Raw genomic sequence first — 27660 nt, 5'->3', positions numbered from 1 at the left:
TGCACCAACGGTCAACAAACCAAACATTCCAAGTGTTTTCAATGATTTCCAAACGTTTTCTTCATAAGAGGTTTTCTCTCGTCTTGTTCCTGTCATGACTTTCGCTTTATCATGTGTTCTTTTATCGTCAGCTTTATCACGTGATAGCCCAGTTCTCCGGATCTTTGTGTACACAAAGTGTCAAACGAGGTGACTGACCTGAAATGGGAGTTTTAACTGTTTCGTTCCTTTTATCGATGGTGTTGATCGGCACCAGTAGAGCCAAATACGACCCGGACTGGAAATCTATCGACTCCAGACCGCTGCCAGACTGGTACGATCAGGCCAAGTTCGGTATCTTCATACACTGGGGGGTTTTCTCTGTTCCGAGCTTCGGCAGCGAGTGGTTCTGGTGAGTTTTCTTTGTTTATTTCTTGCATTACATCACTAGAAGTGGCCCTCAGTACCTCTACATGTATTTGAGCATGAAATCTTAAAAGTGCAGTGTAAAAATGTACAAAATTACTTCTTGCAATTAATGTCTGTTGTTCTTGCACTGAAAAAAAGAAATAAATCACAGTAAGTTATTTTGTATTTGCTTCAAACTTTTTGTATTCCTATTTATACTGTTATACATGCATTTGAGCGTGAAATATGTTAAGTTACTGCACTGTCAACACATTTAAAATTTCAGTTTCATCATATCTGGTTAAGTGCACGGTCCTATATGTGGCCCTGTGGTAGTGTCCATGAAAAATTGTGGCCCCCTCCAGCATTTATGTTGCCCATCCCTGCACTATACCATCAACTCAGTGCCATTGTATGAATTAAACAGTAGTGCAAAATATATAAAGTGCAGAGCATTGCATTAGCTGTGGATGTCCCTGATTAGTGCTGTTGGACCAGTGGGTTTGTTTTCAGGTCTGAGTTGAGTATGGTGATAGTGATGATTTAACATTTTCATGACATGGTTTCAACTTAAAAACGTGTGGGGTTAGGGATAATATTGCACATGTATTGACCCAATCTCCAGTGGAAATCCAGGCAAGCTGTATTAGATAATGCATGTGCATACAGTAGGGCTGGGCAATATGGACCAAAAGTCATACCCCAATTTAGGCTGAATATTGAGAGCAAATGTTCAGTCAAAGTCAAAGCCAAATATGACATGTCACAAGTAGTTTTATTGAAACCGTTTATTTAAGTGAACATAAATACTGTATAACAGGAGTACCTTTTTTAAAAAATCAAAGCTTCATAAAGTGCACATTTAAATAAAAAAAATCTCCAATAAAAATAGCCTTTGAAATAAAATAGGCCCATCTTTTTTTTAAATAAATATATTTATATGAGAAAAGAATAACAAACATTACAAAAGCCTGTTTTGTTTTCTGTTTCAGGTGGTACTGGCAGAAGCAAAAACTAAAGCCGTATGTTGACTTTATGCAGAAGAATTATCCTCCATACTTCAAGTATCAAGACTTTGCACCACAGTTCACTGCTGAGTTCTTTGATGCCAAAGAGTGGACAGACATCTTTGCCTCATCGGGAGCAAAGTACATCGTCCTGACCACCAAACACCATGAAGGTATGGATATGATCCTGTCTTTCAGTGGAGGATTTAATTCGACAAATTTGAAGTATAAATGCCATGTATTGTTTTTTTTTCTGTATATTTTCCAGGTTTCACACTATGGGGCTCAAACAGCTCCTGGAACTGGAACGCAGTGGATGTTGGACCAAAAAGAGATCTGGTTGATGAAGTGGCGAGTGCCCTGCGTGCGAACAGTGACCTGCGTTTAGGGCTGTATCACTCCCTCTTTGAGTGGTTTAATCCGCTCTTTGAAGTGGACGCTGCCAATGTCTTCACTACAAACTACTTTCCTACCAGTAAAACTCTGCCTGAGCTTTATGAGCTCATTCGCAAGTACAAACCAGAGGTGCTGTGGTCTGATGGGGACGGAGATGCACCTGACACGTACTGGAACAGCACAGGTTTCTTAGCCTGGCTCTATAATGACAGGTAATAAAGTTAAATTGACATTATACAGTAATAATAATACAGTAAACTAGAACATTTCTAAATAAATTTTGAGTGTGCTTGACTCTACCCATACATTAGATTATAATTTGAACTGTTTACTGTTTGAGTAAGACCAATTTTCCTACGTTTCTATGTATAAATTATTTCTGTAGAGTGGCGTTTGCAGCCTCGAGTGCAGTTTGACAAATTTTTTTCTCCCTCTGCACTCTAGCGATGATGTCATCCACTCCAGCCTCTCCATAGAGTTACATTGGGAAGATTTGTTGGCGAGTTTTTGCAGAATAATTTGAAAACATTTTGTCGAAACCCTTAGAAAAGTCATAGCACACTTGTCATGGCCGAGCCGGTCGATTTGATACCTTTTTAGTGTATGTGCGACCAAAACTCTGGGAGGAGTAGTCGATCGAGAAAAAACACAGAAGAATAAGAATAAGCCCGGTGAATAGTATATAGTGTGCTTTTTCGAGCACACTCAATTAATTTGCATTTTTTCACAGTCCTGTGCGGGACACGGTGGTGACGAATGATCGCTGGGGCTCTGGCTCCATCTGCAACCATGGTGGATATTACACCTGTGCTGATCGCTACGAGCCAGGTCACCTGCTCAAACACAAGTGGGAAAACTGCATGACCATCGACACAAAGTCCTGGGGTTACAGACGCAACGCTCCTCTCAGTGACTACCTCACCATCGAGCAGCTTGTAGCGGTGAGACTCCAGTATCTCAGTAAACTGTTTTATGACATTGCGCAGAATAATTATTCGTGATTTAACGGCTTTTGCTCATTATGATCGATTAAATATCAGAAAATAGTGGAAAATGCACATCAAAATCCCAACCAAAATCAGTTTATTTTTATTGACGCCAAGGAAAATCCGCAAATATTTCCATTTGAGAAGCTAGAACTTTTGAAGTTAGTGCATTGTTGGCTAAAAATGGCTTAGATGAGTAATTGATTTTGAAAATTGGTTATACATCTAAATTGTGCATCTAAATAAATTAGAATGTCATGGAAAAGTCAATTTCCAGTAGTTCAAGTCAAATAGCCCAAACAAAGTATTGAGTGCATAAAGATGGACATACTTTTCAGAGGCCACTATTTCCATATTAAACATACTTTTTAAAATTGGTCTTGTGTAATATTAAACATTTTTTGAGACACTGAATTATATGTGTTCATTAAATGTAAGCCATAATCATTATAATTAGAAGAAATTAAATAAATTAAGACATGAAATGTTTCATTCTGTGTGTAATGGATCTATATAATGTCTTATTTCCACTTTTTGAATTCAATTACTGACATAAATAGACTTTTCTATGATATTCTAATTTATTGAGATGAGCCTGTGTTTGCTGTGAGGGAACAGTGCCCTCCAGCTGTAAGGAAATCTTTGTGCAGTGAAGCAGTGAAGTCTTTTCTATCCAATGTAACCTGGTGTTTCAGACGTTGGTGGAGACTGTGTCCTGTGGGGGAAACCTGTTGATGAACATCGGCCCGACACACGATGGGAGGATCGCTCCCATCTTTGAGGAGCGTCTGAGGCAGATGGGTCAGTGGCTGAAAGTCAATGGGGAGTCCATCTACAACACAACAGCATGGCGGGCTCAGAATGACACCGTCACTCCCAACATCTGGTGGGTTTCTCATGTGTGTTTGTATGTTTGGTTTGCAGTGACCTACTGACCTTTTTTTCCTTTTTTTTAAAGGGAATTTTAGAGAACATGTTTTTCTTTTTGTTGATATTATGTTGTAAAACTCAAAACCCAAAACTGGACAATGTGAAGGGAGGATTATATATTTTCACAGTGATTGCAACTCGAAAGGACACTTTATGTTCACCAAAAGTTGCCACACTACCACCACAGACTGATAAAACATCTGCAGCATCTTACCACAGATGTCCAGAGATCTGAGCTTCCTTAAGAAAAAGAGGCAGCTCTGCCCCTTTTTGTAGAGAGCGTCAGTGTTTAGGGACTAGTCCAACTTATTATCCAGGTATACACCTAGATACTTATAACTTGGCACCACCTCCATGTCCACCCCACAGGTATTCACTGGCTGAAGAGGGGCTTGAACCTGCGGAAATCTGTGATCATTTCCTTAGTCTTTGAGGTGTTCAGTAGGAGATAGTTCTTGTGACTCCAGTCACTGAAGGCTTTTATCAGATCCCTATATTCAGATTCCTGTCCATTCCTGATACACGCCACAATAGCAGTGTCGTCGGAGTACTTCTGGATGTGGCAGGACTCAGAGTTGTATTTGAAGTCCGCTGTGTACAGTGTGAACAGGAAAGGAGCCAGATCAGTCCCTTGTGGAGCAAGAGACAAACATTAAACGTGTTCAATTTAAATGATTACACTTTTATAAATTAAACCACATAAAAGTATAATAAGCTGTTAAAATGAGCCCTTCCTTGACAAAAGTAAAATGCAGTTGACATAAAAGCATCAATAATAATAATAAAGTAATATATATAGAATTGATAAAACAATCTGAGAGCATTCTACATAACGAGTACTTTTATCTTTTGATAGTTTACATTTTGCTGCTGATACTTTTGTACTTATGTATGCAGGACTTTCTTGTAGTGAAGTTATTTCAGTGAGGTATTGGTACTTTTAATGTACCTATTAAGTGATTTTTCTGTCTGGTCACCTGGACACCTGAAACTTGGCCAACTTTATATTAATAACCACATTATTGCAGAAGAGCTGGACTTGCATTCTGTCAATTTTTTGGAATAGTGTGTGATTGAATGTCCTTCTTATGATGTCAAACTAACTAAAGTGTAATAAGATCAGATATTATTAATGATATTTTTAAGCTCATACAGAAGCCTTTATTATTCATAATATCTTTATGTGTATTTTGACAGGTACACTTTCAAACCACAGGAAAAGAGCATCTTTGCCATTTTACTCGAGTGGCCAAATAATGGATCAGTGATTCTGAATGAACCTGTGGCGACACAAGGACAGACTCAGGTAAGACTGGAGCTTCAGTCATCTATTAGCTTATTGCCAGTTTAACAGTAAAGTATGGACTGCTCAGCAAAACAATAATTGTAGCACAAACATGCCAAAGATCTGTTTTAGGTAATCTAGAAACCAACTCTACATACAGTCATGGAAAAAATGTTTTTCTTTAATTTCTTGTTTATTTTAATGTTGGGTACAACCAAAGGTACATTTGTTTGGGCAAATATAATGATAACAACAAAAATAACTCGAGAGTTTAATTTAAGAGCTGATATCTAGCCATTTTCTTGATAATGATTTTGGTTGTTATCAAGAAAACCATGGAAAATGGCTAGATATCAGCATTTAAATTAAACTCTTTTGAGGTATTTTTGTTGTTATCATTATATTTGTCCAAACAAATGTACCTTTAGTTGTACCAGGCATTAAAATTAACAAGAAATTGAATAAAACAAGGGTGGTCTAATAATTTTTTCCATGACTGTTCATACCATTAACTTTATTTTTCAACCAAAAACTTTCCCAGTTCAGTGTATAACTGGATTAATTCTCTAAGAAGCCTGATTTTAGGAATCCTTATTTATTTGTTCAGTTTATGTGCTGTCCTCTTGGGGTTTTCTCTAAGGTATCGGTATCAATGTCAAACACTTTGGTCTGGCGTGTATACAGAGTGAAGAGATAAAGATATTAATAATTAGCAGTAAAGGTCAGGGTTTGATTTAAATACATATTTGAAAGCAGCTTCACATGTTTTATGTTTTCTAAAATAAAGAATTACTGAATCTGAAAATAATTAAAACTATCTATTTCCTATAGTCTAAGACTTTCTTGGACCAACAGTGTAAAAACACAAAATAATTCAGTTTATTGTGAAACAAGACAAAGCCTAACATTGGAGAAGCTGAACTAAAGAATAACGGATGAAAAATATTTCAATGTCTAAACAATTTTTGAATAGTTGCCACTTGTTTTTCTGAAAATTAACTAATCAGTTAATGTACTATTTGTTTAAGATCTAATGGTATGAATTGATCAAGTGAATTAATCTGCTTGTTGATTGCTGGATTTACAGATTGTTGATGCAGTGAGGGAGGAACCTCTATCATGTTAGCAGAGAAAGAAATGACCGGCCAGTATTTAATTAAAGACTCAATATATATCGGTCAAACTCAGCTGGAATGTCCAATAACCGCACTGCATCCTGGGAAATGAGATTGACTCATTGTTCACAGAGCAGCTCTCTCTCTCTCTTTTTTCTCTCTCTTTCTGTCAACATGTCAACGGTGTTCGTGTGTTGCTTTTGTTCTGAAAAAGGTGGAGCTTCTGGGTCACGGGTCTGTGCAGTGGGAGCCCGTGAAGCCCGGCGGCCTGCAGGTTCTCCTGCCTCAGCTGTCCTTCAGCCAGATGCCATGCCAGTGGGGCTGGACACTGAGGCTGACAGGTGCCACTTAAAGTCAAAGCAGAGCAGCTGAAGAGCGACTGACAGAGCTGCAGGACGAAAGAACGACACATCACTTGATTCTTTTTATGTTAAACTCACTGAACACCACCCATAAAATACACTGTCCTCTCTGTGAGGTGCACTATTACAGTCTTTTAAAAAACTACTTTTCATTAGTACATGATCATTGATTTTGTGGATCACTTTTAGGATTTAAGCATTTTGTTCTGACTCCAGTGGTGGAATAAAAGTACATTTAATCGAGTACTGTACTTGATATTGAGGTATTTTACTTCAATATACTACTTTAACTCTTTTTGGAAGCAATAATGTACTTTTTACTCCACTACACTTTGATTACTTTGCAGACTCAGATTATTAAAACTAAATATAAATCAATTGATATATGATGATGCATCATTACTTTTAGTCATCTGGTAGTATACAAAGTAATTAACATAAAAGTGGTACATTAAAGTAATTTTTACATCCAAAAAAAGTCGAACTATTGCTTATATATACATTCAACTTGTGAAATCTGATGTAAAAAGATTTTTTTAATACTTTTTTTTTTAACAATTTTTCTGCACTTGTTATTTTTAAAACCAACCTGTTTTATGTCATTTTTAAAATGCAGTCTGTAGAACTGATCAATGTAGAAATGAATGCTTTAAATGTGAAGGAATGGTTAAATAAAAAGTCTTAAAGCACCATCATCTTTCTTTCTATTTTTGTTATTATTTTTAAACATATTTTAATGTTTTGCATATGGAAAAAAGAGAATATTTCTTCAATAGATCGTTTCTTTTCATTTGTATATGCTCTTATTGCATCCATTTGACTTTTATACTCCTAGATTACCTGCATGTTTGCGTCCTGTTAGCGCCCCCTGCTGATCACATGTGTAACTACACTCTGGCCTTGCGTGACATTTTTAAGCACGCTGACGGAGCAAAACTGATATCTACACCCTGCTGTGCACAGGCGACCCGGGAAAACAAGATTGCCTGTCATGCATGAGAAAACTATCGGTGAAATGAAGTGATCTGCATGTTGCACAGTGACCGGTAAGCCGCTGCCCCCCGCTGCTTCACACGCCGCGCTCATACTTGTGTTTTACAGCCGTTAATTACGTGCTTCTTCTCCCTCCGCCGATCTACAATAGAAAGAGGTGTATTTGTCACCTAAGATGGTGAGTCCGGTGCAGGGCAGGTCTCACTGTTGTGTCTGCTCCCAGTTGCACGCCTTTAAGGTGGGAGGTCCCTGTTCTGCAAATGTTCCATGACGTGCAGATGGGGGGTTCGTAAGGGGTTCTCACGTCCGTGCATTTCCCCCCTTCAGCAGGCTATCCCCAGCCTGGGTCCCGCACATAACAGCTGATCCCCCTAAACAACAACAACAACAGAGAGATGTGAGGATGCAAATCATGTGAGGACAAATGTAGCCTACGGTGGATTGTGTACATACAGCCGGGCTGCAGCGTTTCAGTCAAAGTGGCAATTTTTTCTCATTTTTACCATTTAGCTCACATTTATTTCGTTCTGATGTTTGTAAAATAACAATTTAAAGATAAAATATCATCGGCAAGTCACTTTATCAACTTTGACATATAAAGGTGAAAACAATGTATTAACAGATTATTATACAGTTTATGTTATGTTGTCAAAATTAATGCTTTTAGTAAACTAATTAAAAACAAAAATAGCATTTAAAGTTTTGATTACTTTAAACGTCAATCTGGTGAGTGAATTGGTAATTTCCAAAAGCTAAAACTGACATGAAGTTATTCTTTTTTTGCTTGTTGCCAATCTCAGACTAATTGATTTACTTGTAATTTAATTTCTTGAAAAAAGGAGTAAGGAGTAATTGTGTGGAATAACTGTCTTTTAAACTAAGAGATGTCATTGGTCTTAAATCCCAAACTAGTGAGTTAAGTATCAAAGAGCCATAAAACAAAACAAAAAAACAGAAAATATTCATATATGTGAAGCTGAAACTTGGATTTTTTTAATTTATTTGTTTGTTTTTTTTTTAGCATTTTTGCCCAGAAAATGACTTAAATGTTTAATCAATTATTAAAATAGTTGCTGATAGTGCTACTTAGGAATAGGGTTTAAACAGTTTGAGATGTTTATGGTATTATGATAAGTGTCTCAGAAAATATCATTTTAATATGTTATTATACAAATATTAATATGATTATCAGTTAGAATTATGCTTAAAGGAATAAAAACAAAAGTTTTTTTTTGGTTGAACAAACGCTTCAATCATAAATCATGAAAGTGTGTATAAAAGCCTCTCTTCTGAAATAAAAATATAAGAGAGCTGTACATCTCTCTTTCAACACAATAAATTAGGAGGAAAAAAGGAGCAAAAATCTCTCCTTAGAAATAAAAAAACTAAATTGTGTGTCTGACAAGTCTAACAGCCAGTGGTGGAGAAATGGTGTTGCGCACACAGGTGACATCCAGTTGCATTTGTTTTCGAACTGGATGAGCAAATGTACATGGTGTAACCGTCAATAAACAAACCGTACTACTATTGCATCTCTAATCCTTTCAGCTCTAGTACATTCCAATGTGCAATGTAATACACACTGTAAACAGAGTGCATTGCATTAAACATCAATTTCACATTTAATTTGACAAATATTTGCCACATTGTGGTACATGACCTAAATAAAGGCAGCATTATTTCATATTCACCTTTTCTTTTTATGTGATTTCAGGCTCATTCAAACTGTACTGAACTCTTTTTTAATCAACACAGGAAGTCTAACCTGTAAGACCACATACAGTATTGACGCACTGTGTGGCTGAAGCCTGTTTTTCTCCACTCATTTCTGCAGTCTCGGTGATGTAATCTGTGGTGGTAATTATATATGTAGACAGGAACCGGGAAAAAAAAAACTGGCTACAGACGTTGGCATGGTTGCCATGGAAACACACAATCATGTCAAGATTATTTTCAGGTACTGCTGCGATAATGGCATAAAGTACGCCCGGTTTGAGAGAGCTGACGGATAAATGAAACGGTGGTCGATTGATTCAAAAGGTGAAGTTTTTCTCTCTTTTTTTTTTTTTTATGAATTAATGAAGCATCGAGTGAGAAGCGAAGAATTGCAGGATTTTAAGGTTTTTATATCAGATTTATTGGTGTTTGTATCAGCTGTTTGTTCAACCTGCAGTGTCCCCTGTAAGTGATATCTCAGTGAGCCATATGACAGCCACTACAGCCAGCAGGGAGGAAAACCTCATTCCTTCCATTCATAAACATTCCCTCTCTCTCTCCTCCCCCCCTTTCTCTGTGTTGTCCCCTCTGTCTCCCCCCCTCCTCCCGTCTGTTTTACCACTAATATCATTAGAGGCCTGCTAGTAGTCGAGTGCCTGTGTGGCATTCAATCACATGCAAATTTGTGGCAGATTTGAGCCGGTCAGCAGAGCCGCGGTGTAGCTTTCGATGGTGGAAATGCCAAGCAGTGTGGAACATCCTGGGGGACAGACCATTATATTTATAGAGATGGGCGACTTGACCTTCACTGCACATTGAGTATCAGCCATTTTAGTGCCGCTCCTCTAGATACTGAATACAGCATAATGGATCTCAGCTGCAGTGCAGTTAGTTAGCTTCAACTTCATCTTCGGCTTGTTAGAAGCTAATAATAGCTCTCTGCAATTCCATACTGTGGACGGACTCTGTCAATACACAGTCTCTGCATTCACTGCTTTTTCGGCACACAGTGAGTTGCAGTTTTCAAAAGAAAATGCACTGTGAAATTACAGTTTTGCTTGGCAGGAAATTAAGGATAAGACTCAAGAGGTTAAGTTCAACTATAAGCCGTTACATGAGTTCAAAGCCTTTGTTCTGCTGTGTGTGTAAGCTTTATGTTAAGAGAAAGACCTCTGTTAAATATGCCTTAGCCGTAGCCCAAAGCCAAGGACTCCTATTCATAGAGGCACCCAGTTGTTCTCACCCAATGGCACAGAGTGAAACTGAGGAGGATGGTCAAAGCGGGTGAAGTATTTATAGTTGTGTAAATTATATTGTGTTGAAAGGCCAAAGTTTCACACAAATGACTGAGTGGTCAAACACTCGGTTTGTTGTATTCAGAGCAGCTTCTAAACAAATTATGATATAAATAGATTTTGGCAGGTATCCAACGATCACTTAAAATTAAAATTCATGTGAAAATCAGTGGGTATTTTATGTGTTCTTCCTGTGGCTGGTCCAAGTGGTGCTCAGGTAGACTATTTGTGAAGTTTAATTAATAGCAGTGTAATCTAAGCTCACATGTTTCACATTTAAAATCTTTATTGACAAAGTAACTTCTGGTAGTGGAGTAAAAGCTACAATAATTATAAGGGAAAGGTACAAAATACTGCAAATACTAATACTGAGTAAACTACACATACCTCAAAATATTAAATTACAGTTTTTAACGCAACTACAACTTCCCAAAATATTTATTTTGTTTTGATTTTGGCGCCCCCTGTGGACAAAATCGGTATTGTTCCCATGAGCACCACCGCCTCATGTCCTAAAAATCTTCTTGCTGCAGGTGCATTTGTTTTGGAGGCGAGTGAAAGTAAGATGCAACTAATTTTTGATACTATTTTTATTTTTTATCGTTTGCAGGATCCATAGGGATGAGCTAATGCATGTATTTGTGGCTTTATAAGATTAACAATTGTAATATGACAATGGTGAATCAACGTAAACTTTGTTTTAGCCACCAACTTTAATTCATATATTGATGTAAAACCATGTCCCGCCATGTATTTCATAAATAAAATAGACATATTACACACCTGTCTAAGATTAACAGGCAAAAATCCTGTAATTCTCTCCATCTGTTGAATGGCCGACCAAGGTTGACTTGTTTTATGGATGTCCCGTTTTGATCCTGCCTCAGCTTGTGCCATAACTATAAAATATAACATAAATAATAAAAGTATCTCCTTCTTCCTTTAAGCTGTCTAATGTACCACTCACTGCCAAACACAGCCTGGTAAAATGTAAACATAGGCTCTTCCAGTCTGCGTGCCATAAATAGTTTTGTCTGATGTTGAGGGAAATCAGGGTCAGGCATTAAGAATAAGTAAAGAATGTAGAAATACTGATGGCAGAAAACGTCCTTTGATCCTTTACTGAAATAAAAGTAAGTTATACAACTGAAATGCTACATTTGAGCGTTTATCAGCCAAGTGAATGGTGTTCAGCAAAAGTTGCACAGTCTTGCTTTAATTTAGAAGAAGCAATTTAAAGTCAAAATGGAGCATTTTTTAAAACTTCTTTTAAACTTTTAAATGAACTATCTGTATTGTAAGCTAATTTTACAGTTTGCAATGTATGTAAAATATCTGGAAGGTAACTGTAATTTTAGCTGTTGAATAAAAAAAAAGATGCCAAAAAAACACAATTCTCTACAAGTGCAAAGTATGAAAATAAAGTGCAAATACCTTGAAAATTGGACTTTAACACAGAATTTTAGTATATGCACTTAGTTGTTTTAAATATGTTAGTTGCCTTTTCGGGTCATCTTTCCTTTGAGTGCTGTGAAATAACTTGTTGATCAGGAAACATCAAATGCTTTGAACTGGAAAATCAGAAATATAAATAATATAGATGTAAGAAATTATAATAGAAAAACTAAATAAAGAACTTATGGTTATCACTGAATGGTGATAAGGTGCTTTATATAGTGAAACATCTTACATCTTATTCCAATCTTGATATATATGAGGCAAAAACAAGTTGTCACTTGTTCATGTAAACAATGCAGTGAATTAACAATCTGTTGCTATAAAAATAGCATCATTACAGAATAACATTTTTGGTATAGTCATGTAACAAGGAAGTATTTACTGAGAAGAAGTTAATCTCGAGGCTGTAATAGCACCATGTCACACTGAACTCATACATCTGATTCACAAGATGAGGTTTGCAGCTGCACATAATCTGCAGTATTGTCCTAGTTTTTTTGCCGTGTTAATGACACCCTCATCACGACTCTCTCCATTCACAAAGCGAATCCTGTCGTGATGGGAGAGAACTGGCTCTGAACAGGCTGTGGGTGTCTCAGGACTCGGAGAACATGTCTAATTTTTGCAGCATCCTCACAGCCCGCCACATGCTGTCTTTTCATTGAGTTCCTCTCCATATACAAACTGAATAGGATCACGCTGTAGGAAATGTATATTCAGAGCGTCTGCACCATGTGATTAGTGTCTTTCAAAGTGCTTCTCATTTCTCCTCTGCTCTGCTTATACTCTGATCATAATATGTACCTGAGTGAATTTATCTTCATCCAGATCTCGCAATATGAGGCTAAAATAAATAAATGGTTAAATCTGGGGATGAATGAACTCTAGCTATGTAAGAAATGTGATGTTTAGCTCTTTGCATCATGATACCTGACTCCCCACTTTGTGTGTAGTGTGAGGCAGCTGCTGCTGTGCTTTGAAACACAGTGAGAGAGAGGAAAAGCGTCCTTAAACGTGGGCTGTTGTGTAATCCCTCCCAGGGCCCCTTTGCTATTTTTGTGCCTGGGTCCGCACGTCACGGTTGGGTATTTTCTCTGGTGACTAGCTCGCATCAATAGATCTTCTAATGTACACCCAGGCAGCCAGCAGCTTCATGACTGATGGGACTTTACCTTGCTAATTTATTTCATTATTGTTACGCCGACATGAGGAGAATGGAGAAACGGACTATGCAGCATGAGGAATGTCACATGTGACTGTCGATATGGGACAGGGGACTATTCAAATGTCAGGTTTGTATGAGGATTATATTTGATATCTGAATGTCAGCTGCTGTATGAGCTGAGGCTTTTTTCCCATCAGACTGTGTGCTTTATGTCATTCTGATCACAGTGAGAGCTGCTGATTGAATCTGCATGCTATGTGCTATGTTGCTGTTAGAGTACCACAGAGGGTTTTACCATCCAGCTTCTCTGAAGCCGGTCATCTCCTTATGATATTTATGGATTTGTTGTCAGCGTGAGGCTTCATGCCTGTTCCCTTTAATGGCCAACTTCGCCTCTAATGATGTAATGCAGAGGCATAACGGTGCTCTCCGTAGCCAGCATTTGTTTGCTCATTGTCCTCTCTCCTGTGTGGAAAGCAGTAAGGGATGTGCCCCGTGAATATCTGCCGTTCAGATAAATCTCTCCATTAAGTCATTTCTCCATCCATGCGGACATACAGTACTGTACCACAGTCAGCCCACAATCGTCCTGAAACACACCTACTGCCACCCACCTGCCTCCTGTTGTTGCACGTCATTGCTGCTGTGTCATATATTTTTGTATAGGTTAGTGCTTGTTGCCGGGAGCGAGAGAGATTTGCAGTGAGAGATTTGCAGTCTTTATACGAAAGAAAAAAAGTCTGAATCTGTTGCGAGACTTGTCAATGAGACTCTGAATATGTCGGCTCTGTTCCCTCTCTATCGAGCTTAGTTCAAAGGTATGCATTGTTTCTGAGGGTCTTATCTCGCTGTCACTCTGCACCCATATTCCCCTTCCCTCCACTCGGAGCTCACCGAGGATGGAAAACTAAGCAATGAGGTCAGACCGACCTTGAAGGGGAGCTCCCTACCAGGCCTCTCAATTTTGTTACCCCCACCCCCCCCAAGGCACCCCACTTAGTTTACCTCCGTAAACCTCCCTGTTGACACATGGAGCGTTCCAATCTGAGGCAGCCCTCGCCATCATTCATTATCTTTTCTCTATCCTGCTCTGGAAGAAGCCCTCAAATCTGTCCGAAAACAGAGCTACTGAACCATGAACAGCCAAAAAGAGGCAATGGGGCATTTGCAGGAGGGGGGGGGGAGACACAAAAGGGAGATTATCATCCATACGGCTGCTTTCAAGCATCTCTTGGCATCTCGAGAGTCACCTTGGATTCGTATCCTCTGGTTAATGCCTGAGGAGTGTGTGGTGCGCTAACAAAGAAAGAGAGGGAGTGAAGAGAAAGAGAGTGCGAGTCGGAGGATGTCCTAATTAAGGGGAACTCAGAGGGTTTGAACCAGATAATCTTACATAACCTCGTTAGGGAGGACACAGCATTTGATACTAAGAAGATGGAAATGACGTGCCCTCAGAGACCCATCCCCATGGTATGAAACGAAGTGTAGCGGCAGAAGCAATTCACTTTAACCACGGGGATAATGATGCTTCTAGCTGGAGTCCGGCGTGTTTATGTACAAGACTGTATGTGGTTCCCTGCAGCTCAGTGTGGAAGCGATGACACCAGTGACACAGACAGGTTAAAGGGTTTGAATCCCACGAGAGGCAGGGAGTGTAAACATGTTGCGATGTGATCATGGCATTGGATTAAAACAGACCATTCAGGTATTTTATGTCAATACCACATCAACAGGGGTGCAGGTACACTCTTCACACTTCATTGATCATGATCTACAGTAACAATGTCACCTGTGTTTGCTGGCACGCATCAACACACATACCATACTCTTCACTCATCTTCTGTTTTTTTTTTTTAGGGTAGATCATTTTCACTATATTTGGCAAGCAAATGTACAAAATCTGAAGCAATACTTTTCAAAATATATCGATAAAATGGACATTTCACAATAAGGAAAAGGTGTTGACTTTTTTGAGGTTTTTGAAAGTAGATGCTACTGTCATGAAGAATTTGATCCCCATTCAACTCACACAAGAAACACATACAGCCGTTCATGACACACATAGTAGATTAAAAGCATGTGCCTTGAAATACCTACACACATGTTCACAGGGGGATCTGCCAGGACTGGCATGAGGTACCTTTGGATTTTTTAAAAAGGCTGTTAAAGAGAAAATAATGTTTTTCCATTCCTGCTGTGATGGAGCTCATTATGAATTTTATACTCAGATTTTATTAGAAGGACTTGGGAAACAGCCTTGAATACCTCTCCCTCTCAAGGAGGGGATTTGAACTATCTAACTTGATAGCCCTATTGTGCATCCTTATCTGGTCCTAGTTTAGGTGATTGTTTGTCCTACATCCATGTTTGTCTAATTGTAATTTCTGTCTGATCTCTTTCAGGTGACCCTTCCCCACAATCAGTTCACATGTATGTTAAGATCACTACAGTTACATAACAGATAGTGTCCTTGAAAATCGATCCCAAAGAAAGTGACATTGGATTCATGGAGTCACTTGAAACTACTGCAGGGGTGAAAAGCTCCGCTGAGGGTCAGGACAGAAATGTTGCTGCACAGAAAAAATGCACTTCAGAACCAGCACAGACTAGGAGGAGTCCATCAGTCGAATTGGAAAGCAAGGGGTGGCACCAACAACTGCAAGAAGGTCACAGCAGAGACACAAGTGGTTTCAAAGAAATGTCTGACTCAGGGAAATCACTGCAATTAGAAGATCAGCACTCCCACACTCAGTCCACAAGCCATCAAGACTACGATGTGTCTTCGTATCCACTGCAGTCCACAAAACCGTTTCCCATTGGAAGACAGAAAACTGTAGGTCACTCAGTTTCTGCACAATCCCCCGGACCTGCAACTCACAGAAAGTCCACCAGTTCACCTGAAGTCCAACAACAGTGTACCCATTCAGGGATGGATCAGCTGTCAGAGGCTGTGTGTAAGGTGGAGCAGAAACCGCAAAAGCCTGGGAAGTATGTTTGTGATTACTGCGGAAGAGCATGTGCCAAACCCAGCGTGCTTAAAAAACATATTCGCTCACATACCGGTGAACGGCCCTATCCGTGTGTCCCCTGCGGGTTCTCCTTCAAAACCAAGAGTAATTTATATAAACACAGAAAGTCCCACGCTCACTCGGTCAAAGCTGGAACAGTGCCACTCACAGAACTTGGTTCTTACAATGCCAACACAGACCAGGGGTCTTTTGAAGGGGAAGGAGAGTTATTCTCTGATGCTGAGCAAAGCACGGACACGGACGAGGACACTCTTAACGACCCGCTGCTGCTGCTGGACTCTCCAGTGGAGGGATCAGATAACACTGCTGTAAAAGTACTAAATCTCATTGCTCAGAAAAAGGGAGCCACGTCGATGTCAGCTCAGGATGGTTCATCCCAGCCCCAAGAAATCAATGCACCTCCCGCTGCTGCCGAGGCTAGCCGTGCAATTCAATCTTGCACGATCAAACAGAGGCTCGCACTTCGGCTATCTGAGAAAAGAAGCAGCGACTCTGAACACAATCTGTCCCTCCCGAGTCAGTCGAGCAAGGGCAGCACGGATTCCGGCTACTTCTCGCGCTCCGAAAGTACCGAGCACCAGACCGGTCCACCGAACACTAACGCTAAGTCCTATCAAGAAATTATGTTTGGGAAGTGCTACAGGCCAAGCCCTAAACAGACGGCTGCTTTTGTGGCTTGTAGCACGGACGCAAGTGAATATACAGGGAGGCGCTCGGAGAAAGGTGTTTCCCGCGTTTTTACCCAAGAAAAAGACACGGTTGAGTCAATCAAAATAAACACAAAGTCATTCACGAGGGAAGAGGCAAAAGAACCGCAGTTAGACGCTGGCTCTGATGTGGGGACTCTGATAAGAAGCAATTCGATGCCAACATCCTCCGCCGTGTGTCTGACTATGCCTCAAGCCCTCAGAGGCAGCCACTCTTTTGATGAGAGAACAAGCAGCGGGGGCATGAGGAGACTCAGGCGGCAAGCTGCTTTCGAACTCTCCGCACATGATGGCCACACAGATGCAGACAGCCACGGAAAGATGAGCGAGAGTGGCATTTCACCCTCAGGATTGGAAATGGAAAATTACCCCTCTATGGCATCTAATATGAGCCATCAGAGACACGCAATGGAACTGGCAACACGGAAGCGTCGGAAAGAGAAGAGGGAAGAGGAGGATTTGCCAGTTCAATATGAGGCCCATCATGAACAGTGTGAAGAAATGTTTGATTCAAGTAAGGACTTTGATACAAAACAAGCTGCTGCTAGCATTATGGCATTGGGAAAAGGACATGCTTCAAGTATGCTAACGCAGATAGACAGGTGTGACATGGACATATCAGTGAGCCATGAAATGTCTGCTCGGAAAACTTTAGGGAATGTAATTTCTGTCATCCAACACACAAACTCTATAAACAGGCCTCACTCTGAACAGTCAGAATCATACAAGTATCATGGGCAGAGACAGGAAAGTATTTCTTCATTTCAAGCGATGGAGGCAAGTGAATCATATGAGTTAGAGAGGAGTGACAGTAGGCTGAGGCAATCATTTCAAATGGGCCCCAAACTTGTACGGCAGCCCAACATACAAGTCCCAGAAATCAGGGTCACAGTAGAGCCTGACAGTCCAGAAAAAGCTCCAGAGGTGCAGGTGAAGGAGCCAGAGAAGCACGTGGAGGAGTTTCAGTGGCCTCAAAGGAGTGAAACTTTAGCACAATTCCCTCCAGAAAAGCTCCCTCCAAAGAAGAAAAGGCTACGCTTAGCTGACATCGAGCACTCCTCTGGTGAATCTAGTTTTGAGTCTGCCTGCACGAGTCTGTCCCGCAGCCCGAGCCAAGACAGCAACTTATCTTATAGCTCCACCTTCTCCTTTGACAGGGAGGAGAGTTTGAAGTCAGTCTCTCCAGCCAGGCAGGATGAATTTGGCAAACCACTAGAGCTCTTAGCAGTGCCAGGGAGTGGGCACTCCCTCTCTGTGCTCAACCAGCGTCAACAACATGAAATGAGACGCTCCTCCTCAGAGCAGGCGCCGTGTAACTTGCGCAAGGAGTTCCCAGAGGTACGCAGTATATCATTTGACTATGGCAGTCTTTCTCCAACATCCAAAGTTAGACACGTGGACATCAGTGCTGGCCACTCGGCTGTGAGGGAGAGAAGGAGGGGAAACTTGGTGCGGCAGGAGTCATTGAATATGGACACTGAGGTAACACAAGTCCCATCACAAGTGTTTCCGCAGTACCTCAGCAGCACCTCCCCTCCATTCACAGCAGTTGCTGTTCTGCCGCAGACTTTGCCAATATTCTCCACTGGGAATACATTTCCCCAGCTGTCACATCCGAGCCTTTTAGTTCCTGTAAGAATACAGACTCATGTGCCATCCTACGGCAGTATCACGTACACTTCAGTATCACAGATTTTCGACAATCAGTATGACAGTGTTAGCTCCACTACACCCACCTCTCAGAATCTGATTCCACGTTTGTCTGGAAACCCTGATTCTCATAATGTATTAGCTTATACCAGACCACCTTCGACGCACAGCCTCAGTGTTGAAGCCCTTGATTTGTCATCAGCTAAGCTCAAGACAGGCATCCCTCTCTCTCTGACCTCCAGAACTATCTCAACCACTAACGCCTCCAGCGGTGGAACTAACAAACGGATGCTGTCCCCCGCCAGCAGCCTGGACCTTTTCATGGAGGTCAAGCAGCAAAAACGTGTGAAAGAGGAAAGAATGTTTGGGCAGATTGTGGAGGAGCTGAGTGCTGTGGAGCTGGGAAAATGTAATTTAAGTGAAGAGAAGGGGCACAGGTCAGAGATGCAGGGTGCATCCACACCTCATGCTCAGGATGACTCACAGAGCAAATTCATCACAGTTCAACAGAAAGTGACAGAAGCCGCTGACCACGAAGTTGAGTCAGCTATGGAAAGTAGCTCCCTGGAAACCAGCTCACCTCCTTACTCCATGATATCAGTCAGCGAAGTGAAAGAAGTTGGCATGGAGAAACGAGTGCAGATGGATATGGTGGCGCAGCTGGTTACCAGTCAAGACGTCATGATCTCAGACACGGAGCATTCAAGACAGTTATCTCAGTTTCCAAGTCTTCGCACGACGACAGGTGTGAGCTGGTGTTATCTCAACTACACCAAGCCGAGCTGCTCTCACAGCAGCGCCCCTTTCTCCTCCGTGTACGCCACCTGGTGTGTGAGTTCCCACAACCCGAACCCTCTTGAGCTGAGTACCAGTGCTGCTCTGGCTCTGCTGCGGTCCAAACAGAGGGGAGACAAGGTTATATACACAGTGGCCGCCATGTGTCAGCCTGGCACGGGGAAACTGGTGTCATCCCTCATCCTGTGGAGGCAGACTGTGGAACAGGTGAGAGAATAATCCCATCTCTGCATTGTTCTAAAGCAAACAACTGTTGAAAACACTCACACACCATTTGTCCTGGACCTTAAGACCAAAGCCCTTTTGATGACATACTTAATTGGTCTTGCTTGGATCACTATTACTTTAGGTAAATACTTTTAATCAAGCTGTACTGGGCACTTTTCCACTTCATGTCAGCAAGAGATAAGTGTTTGAAATATAGAAAGTTTAAAGGACGTTATTATCCAGAATTTGGCAAACAGCTCACATCAAATCTTTTGGCAGAAGGTTCACTCACTATTGGCAAGTTTCTTGAAATCATTTGCCTGCTGCTAGTTATGTTACAAGCTTTGATTCATCACTTGCTTACCAAAATTATATTCAAGTAAACATCGTGTGTCTTGGCAAAAAGTTTTTCTCAGTTGCATTGGATTCTGGCAGAAAAGATTAATAAATAACGAAAAGAATCATGCCCAACAAAGCTTTGAGAAAACATGAAAATGAACAAAATTTGAGATATCTGTGCTGCTTTTTTTCCCCAGCAGCATAATCCATGTTTGCAAAACATGCTGTGTAACGCCATGTGTGACATACAATATAGGAAGCATCACGTTACGTTGTCGATACAGTGTCCACTTAAAATGGATGTTAACAAAATGTTTGTTCATCTGATTCAGCTGCAGAGGAAACCGGAGCCCAAAGAGGTGGACATCACCTACGGGAAGAAGGTGAAAGACATCAGCTGCAGAGTGAAAACTGCCAAGGAGGAGTGGAAAGAGAGGGAGGCTTCCACAACCCAAACAGTGCCAACACGCATTAAGATCTTCGAGGGAGGGTCAGTCAAGATATTAGTTATCATAACACTTGTCAGTTCTGCTGACAGCAAATGCAGCAGCTATATTAGGACGTTAGTGGTTACTCTATCTGTCCATATGTGCTCTTTTTACCTATTCAAGACTGTTTTATGTATCTTTTCTTGCCGTTTTTATCTTTCAGGTACAAGTCCAATGAAGACTACGTGTATGTCAGAGGTCGAGGCCGAGGGAAATACATTTGTGAGGAGTGTGGTATTCGCTGTAAGAAGCCGAGCATGTTGAAAAAACACATCAGGACCCACACAGACGTGAGGCCGTACATCTGCAGGGTCTGCAACTTTGCTTTTAAAACTAAAGGTGAGTGCTCTTTAGACTTGTTGAGTAGAATAAACTACTACTTACTTTTTGTTTAAACAAATTGAGGTCTAATAGTGTTTAATTACATTGTTAAATATAAAAAACACACAAAAAATCTGTGCCTGTATCACATTTTGGGGAGAAAATGCAGCTGCAGTAAACACTGTAGTTTTTGCTGCTATTTAGAGGTACTACATTGCAAAATCAGCACTTGCACTGCAGCCTCATTTTTCTCTTCCCTTTTATTTTCTGGGAGAATCTTGTGAGCTGGACTTGGCTCTCTAAAAGGGGATCAGTATCCACTTGTAGTATGAAAACCAACTTTGGGTGTGTGGATACTAGGGCTGCACAAGTTCCTGAAATTTGATCAAAAGTGCAATATGGATATCCAAAAGAACATCCAAATCGCAGGAGGTGCAAACCTTTTTAAAGACAAAATATGTGTCAAAGAGCCATTCAGGAAAAAAATCGGAAAGTATTGTGGTGCTGCAGTGATGTCCCGGCCTAGAAATTGTATTCTAGACTTAAAAAAATCTTTCTTTGGTACATATACCATAATACCTTCAGCATTTTAATATGTTTTTAAATGAAGACAAGAATAATGATACAAATATGATTCCCCAAAATATCTTGAATCATTTCAGTCGAAACAATCAACAACAATCCAAAAAATCTTGGGTGAAAATCTGTTAAAGTAAATCTGCTACTTGAAGAACAAATACATATTTTTCAAATTGAAATGTTAATGTACTTATTTTATAATTATTTTCGCAGGAAACCTGACTAAACATATGAAGTCAAAGGCGCACATGAAAAAATGTCTGGAACTTGGAGTGTCAGTGACGATGGACGACACAGAGATACAGGAGCATGGTAAGATACTGACATATATTATATTCTTCTACATGCATTAAGTATTGTCGAATAAATCCAACTAAACTGATGCATTTGTCTTTTAAAGTGGAAGACAGCCAACAAGAGTCCAAGGTGGTGGTGACAACCAAACACCAGTTCTCAGATGCCGAGGACTCTGACGGCATGGACGAAGAGGCTGACGAAATTGATGAAGACGACGATGAGGACGACGAATACGAGGGTGACTCCACTCCGAAGTTGCGCTCGAGAAGCACGAGTCCTCAGCCTTGTGGAGTTACTTCTCTGGCGGTCACAGCCAACGCCGCTATCCACGGCTATTCCCTCACCTCTCTGCCCGGCGCTGATGTCCGCCAGCAGTCCTCTGGCAGGCGGACGGGCTCCGACCATCGACCGGTCCTTGCAACAGACCAGAGAGAGAAGTCCATGGATGAAGACTCTCTGACTATGCTGTCTCCAGACCAGGCCAGCTTCCTGTTTGACCCCTACTCTTCTTGTCTGCTCTCTCCTGGTTGGGAGTCTCCCATCAGGGAGCCCTCCCCTTCACGCCTGCGTTACCCGTCCCCGAGGCGAGAACTCTCCCCGCGAGGTCGCTCCTCTCCCAGATGGGACACCTCCCCGCTGAGGCCTGCCTCGCCCAGCTTTACGCCCATTCAGCACCTCTCCCCGGGCTCAATTGAACGACCCATGTCCCCGGGACCAGAGCTGGCTGGAAAGCGGGAATCCTCAATCAGAGGTCGGCAGAGAGTCGTGCTCAGGGCTGTTTCACCACGTAGAGGCTCGCACCAACACAGAGGCAGCGGTGACAAAACCAGACACCAGGCGAAGATGGAGATGGCTCAACATCAAGGAGCCTTTGAAATGGAGATGGTATGTATCATGAAGCACTCTGCGCCCAGTTCAACTACCCGGCTGCCAAATTTTGGGTATTTGTTGAAATTTCAGCCATGGGCAAAGGAGCAAGTGCTAATCTTTTGGAATAGAGTCCACATTTTTTTGAAGGATTTCTGAACATGTCTTTCTGAACTGCTACACTTACCTGACAGTCGGACTGAACAACTGACTGCAATTTTATTGAAATCACAATTGATCACAGCTGAAGTTTGGTAAATCTGTTTCCTCATTCCTCTTCATTAAAAACTCATCAGTGAGCCACACTGTTACACTGGGTGACATATTGCTTCATTATCCTTGACCACACACTGCGGATTACTTTAAATCAATCCCACATACATTTGCTTTCTACTTGTAAATACTCACTACAGCACCAAATGAGTGTTAATCCACAGCTGAAAATAGTCCCTAACAAATACAACATTTCACTCTATTTGAGTAACGATTGCTTAAAAACTATGGTGCTTACCTGTTTTAGGAAGTTATGTAGAAGTCTTTAAGACATTCTTTAAGAGTTGTGTCTTTAGAAGAAGGAATGAGTTGTGCTACAGAAAGGCAAGAGAATGTGTCAGACACAGACTGTTGTGGTCTTTTCTTTGGGTTTGTTCACAATAACAAGAATATAGAATACCACAAAACTTCTTTAGAGTTGTAAGTGTACGTTCTCCTTGTGCTGTCTGAGGTTTACTTAATGCTGAGTTTCTCACACTTGTGCATTTTTGCTAACTGTAATATATTTTCACATGAGAAATGATCTTGGCAATGTTGAAATTGCCGCTAACGCTGCCAACATGTCGTTTTCAGGATCAAAGGAGCAGCTTGGCTTCCAGTCTGCCTGGTGCTGCCAGTTCTCATCACCAGAACATCCTCAGCCACCTCCCTCTTCACTCCCAGCAGCAGGCCCACAGTTTGCTCCCCGTCGTTCCCGTTGGAGGGCTCCAGATGTTACACTCCCCTCCTTCCTCGGCGCCGAGCCCCCAGAGCAGCGAGGGCCAGCGTTGCAGCAGCAGGGAGGGATCTGTCCACGGGCCTGAGTCTGGTGGAGAGGACGTCAGAGGCCAGAACCAGCTGTCCTCCCACCAGGCCGCTCAGGAGAAAAGCCTCGACCCCGGCGTTGGGGACACCAGACAAGAGGAGAGCGTCCAGACCTGCTTAAAAGCCATCGCCTCGCTGAAGATCACCACAGAGGACCCTCACTGAAACCTTTTTCTGTCTCCTTGATTTGACCCAGGAACCCAGGAACTCCTGCTACACCTGCAACCTTGTTGTCCTCAGCCCTTTAGGCACATAACCTCATCTTTATCCCATTAGAGGCAATATAATAACACTTCCTCTGGTCTTGCACATGCTCCAGACAGCTCCTTTTAAATCTGAGAGGAGATCAAACCCTCACAATGAAGAAGAAACCCACCCTGTCTGATGGGCTCTTCTCTTCAGAGATTCTTTGACATGATTGGATGAGCTGCAGGAAGTCTTGCAAGGTGGAGAATCATTATTGGGTGCAGGTGCAATATGGAAAGATATTATGCTAATATGCCTTTGTTTGACATAGTAGTTTGCGTACAATTGCACATAAATTATATTTATGGATTCTGTACAAATGTCCTTAACATATACTCCTTCTTAGATGCATACAAACAGTGTATTTTACTGTATGTGTACTTTGAAAATAGACTGTTGTTTAATGTAATCATATCAAGGTGTGATGCAGTAGTGCAGTAAATAAAGACTATTTATAAGGGGAAAAGTATGTGTATTATGAAACAGTCTGACCAAATTTTAAGTAGACGCTTCTTGTGCAGTTTGGTGCTTTTAATCAAGCGGCAAGGGTCTGTGCCTTTATTTTGCTTTTCATCATTTTGTTATGAGAAGGTTGTTGTTGAATAAGGAAAAATGTCGAGGTACTCTTTATTCAGAAGTGTCGGCGCTGTCAGAGAGTTTGCTCAAAGAAAAGCTTTTTCTTTCTTGTTCCGTCAGTTCTGCTGACAGACGGATGCAGCTTGATTTATGTGAAACAATCTTAAAAAATGTTTCTTATGTTGCATTTTTCTAAATGTTGTGGTTTTTATCTTGGTAAAAATGCATGGGATTTGCTATTGCACAAAAATAGAGGAAGTTAATATGTAATTATGAATACTGTAAGATGTATTTATATATTAGAACGTGAGCACTTATTGATACTGGTAAATATTTGACTACTATTTATATGGTATATCTGTACTTATGCAGCAGTGATGCAGTTATGCAGTGAGCCACGCTGGCATTGCTTTTGATCTCATGTCTTTGCTTTGATTAAACAGCGTTTTTTTCTCTCTCTTATACAGATGACCATAAGCATTTTATGAGTTTTGACGATGCACTTTCATCCTTTCATCTTTGATGTTGAACTGACGTGGTCAGTGAAAATAAGGGAGTAAAACATGTTATGTTCTCTTGTGGTTTTTGAAACATTCCAGTCGTTTTTTCACATTTCTCATTTTGTGAAACATGTTGCACACAAATTCAAGGGGCTATGATGATCAGTCAATAGTATGTTTTCTTGCATTTCAAGTGTAACTGGATAAATCAATATCACTTTACTGTAAGTAATACTAAAGTAATGATGTTAACAGCGTGAGTTGGTTGACTATTACTGTGCTTCAGCTCAAAATGTAAGTAATCATTCACCAAATGCATTACTTCTTCTCTGTATATATACGTGTATTTTTATGATTTAAACTATTTTTGCAGTGTTGAATTCTGAAAACTTTTTATGTGGATTGTTTATATCTCTTTAAGAGGTAAAAAGTCTGCAGTTGACGTAACGGAGGTTTAATGAGGGCGAAAATAGCACAGTGTTGATCGCTAACACCGTGTGTCTCATCTTTAGAAAAAAAAAGGAAAAAAAAGTGTATTCACATCTTCAAGTGGTTATGTTACCAGTTTGAGAATGGATTTCAGAAAACACTTTGTTCACTCATGTTTACATAAAAAAATTTAAAAGGTGCACTGCTTTAATTTTGTGTTTCCCTTTCTGAGAAAATGTATGTAGCTTTGATTTCATGTAATTTTATTTGTCGTGATTTAACGGTGCAGAATGCTCATAAAATGTGAAGGGAAAGTGAAGCCTTCTATTTGCTTTGGCATACAGTATGTATTCAGATTGTGTTTGTGTTTTGTTTTTATTGTGTATTCATATTTACTGAACTGCTTTGTGCCTCTCATGTCTATGAAATTCCCTGTAAAACACACAGAGGACGAATCATTTTACCTCTCAGCTAAGATCTTTTGAGGGAAAAAAAAACCTCAGTAGCCAATCCGTTGTTTAGCTATTTGCATCAAAACTGGTTAGTCAGGATGGAGTGCCTCTTTTATGCTATGGGGACTTTATTGTTTGGTGCTCTACTTTTTCAGATTAAATTCAAAATTGTTTTAAAAGAATATACTTCTAACCCAATGATGTGTGTTGCAGCTTATTTCATGTTTTCAACTTTATTATTCAAAATGGCTCCCATACCTTTCCTCCTGCATAACTCACAATGGTTCAAATTAGAGCACACAAGGAATCAGATGAAATCATTCACAGTTTATCTCGAGGCGATGTGGTAGAAAAAAAAAATCTCTCCAGAGTGAAGAATTGGAGAGACTCCTACCAGTGACATCCTCTGGTGAAAAATGATTACTGCAGTCATAACATGGAACAAGAATAATAAATGAATGCTTCCAAAAATAGTTCTCACCTTGTGGGTAATATTCAACCACTTTCAGGTTGCGTCAAATTCAGAGAAACACTGTGTATCAGCAGCAGGTACAGTGCACCACGCTCTAACAGAATACTGCATGTGTGAGGCATTTAATAAGTGAGGAGATGAGTGAGATCTTAAGAGTGCATTATGCTGGCTCTTCTCTGGCTTTGGGAGGAGGTCTGTTCTAATTCTGGCCAATCAGAGAGACAGTTAATTTTTTTTTCTCTTCTGCTCAGTGGCGATGCCTGTCAGGCCCATTTGTTAGAATAATTATATGGCTGTTAACAGCATCCCAGCTTAAAATAAAATTAGTACTGCAATGGTTTAAAGCAGCAGAGGCATAAAATGGCTGCTGAAAATCAAACCAGAAAAAAAAACTTTTACATGATGAAGCATTTTGAGTGTATTCATACACACAACTACTGTCTGTCAGTTCCTATTTTGATTACGATCAGAGGACTATAGGTTGTTTTTGCATAGTGGGGTGTCCCGGGCAGAGAAGGACATACGGTCCCTCTATCCTCCCTCTCTCTGCTCAGAGTGATCTGCTCCTCTGGTTTATTTTGAGGTGGTCTTATCACAGCTGTTGTATCTGTGGTGGCAGCCTGTCCCAAGCCCCTCGACACTCTTCCTTTTCCCTCTCTGGCCCTTGGTCCTGGTAAGACACTGTTTGCTCATTACCCTGCTTCTTCAGGGACATTAACACTTGTAATGCATAAAAATAACTTTAAATTCTTTGCTTGAGGTGGTTCCCAAACCTACTTTTAATCTTAAAGGTACTAATAACTGTTTGCTTGGATTTGATGGCTTACAGAAGCTTTGTTGAGACTCAGCTGAGCCATGCCTGTGATTTGTTAACTGAATAGAAAGAGGCTCATTTTGTTGAAGAAAAAAATCATTTTTTTAACTCAATATTTGTTTAAATTCTCACATTATGCAGTACTGTTTTTAGTTCTTTGGACAGTGAAGAAATCAATAATAACTTGTCTTTTATCAAGTTGAATTTTCATTTGGATATCTGCCTCCTCTAAAAATATTGAATATACATGAGGTCACTTATGTAATGCCGATATTTCTCTTAGTTGGAAATGCAGCTTTTGTACGCACAACCACTGACATTGACATCAATAAGAGTGGATTGGAAATAAATAAATAACTTGCCCATATTAAGAAGTTCCTAAAATAGCCTGTGGGGTCTGGAACAGGTGCCATGTGCTCTGCTTGTGAAAGCAGTGTGAAGGCTGCACTAATTTTATGCACGTAAACAGGCTCTGGCTGTGAGCCTGTACAACATAAGACAGGCACAATCACTGTGGCACAATAATAAGCTCTGCAATCCCTTCAATTATTTAGGGGAAAAGGGAAACATTTTCTTATATGATATTGTTTTAAGAGTAGAGCAAAAAATGCTCTCAAGACCAAGAACATCCTGTATGTCTGTTGCACCTTCAATTGTTTAAAAAACATCTAATGTATCTCACTGAGCTCCTTCGGTACAGAATATACAGCTGTTTTTATG

The 27660-nt window shown here is 40.6% G+C and overlaps 2 protein-coding genes and 1 long non-coding RNA gene across 4 annotated transcripts in view; 2 read left to right on the top strand and 1 right to left on the bottom strand.

Annotated features, from left to right (window-relative positions):
* Window positions 1-37: 37 nt before the first annotated feature.
* fuca2 (alpha-L-fucosidase 2) lies at window positions 38-7160 on the top strand. The gene is made up of 7 exons (XM_059353205.1): window positions 38-391; window positions 1380-1567; window positions 1663-2002; window positions 2521-2731; window positions 3472-3662; window positions 4904-5012; window positions 6321-7160. Exons 1-7 carry the CDS (start codon window positions 204-206, stop codon window positions 6456-6458), a joined length of 1365 nt encoding a protein of 454 aa, XP_059209188.1. The 5' UTR covers window positions 38-203; the 3' UTR covers window positions 6459-7160.
* Window positions 7161-7321: 161 nt separating this feature from the next.
* LOC131988167 (uncharacterized) overlaps window positions 7322-27660 on the bottom strand; it is a 48826-nt gene continuing 28487 nt past the window's right edge. The window contains exon 3 of the long non-coding RNA XR_009395858.1: window positions 7322-7832. This is a non-coding gene — a long non-coding RNA (uncharacterized LOC131988167). The remainder of the gene's footprint in view (window positions 7833-27660) is intronic.
* hivep2b (HIVEP zinc finger 2b) lies at window positions 9453-25852 on the top strand. Of its 2 annotated transcripts, none has more exons than XM_059353196.1 (7): window positions 9453-9501; window positions 15498-19483; window positions 20155-20312; window positions 20474-20649; window positions 21424-21522; window positions 21611-22392; window positions 23221-25852. In XM_059353196.1, the coding sequence occupies exons 2-7, from the start codon at window positions 15602-15604 to the stop codon at window positions 23614-23616; spliced, it is 5493 nt and encodes a 1830-aa protein (XP_059209179.1). In that variant the 5' UTR covers window positions 9453-9501; window positions 15498-15601; the 3' UTR covers window positions 23617-25852. The 2 variants fall into 2 exon arrangements, with proteins under 2 accessions (XP_059209179.1, XP_059209178.1); XM_059353195.1 differs by lacking the exon at window positions 9453-9501 and adding an exon at window positions 12166-13222.

This window comes from Centropristis striata, chromosome 16 (assembly GCF_030273125.1).
Source record: "Centropristis striata isolate RG_2023a ecotype Rhode Island chromosome 16, C.striata_1.0, whole genome shotgun sequence".
NCBI lineage: Eukaryota > Metazoa > Chordata > Actinopteri > Perciformes > Serranidae > Centropristis > Centropristis striata.
This window is presented reverse-complemented; position numbering and strand designations above follow the sequence as displayed.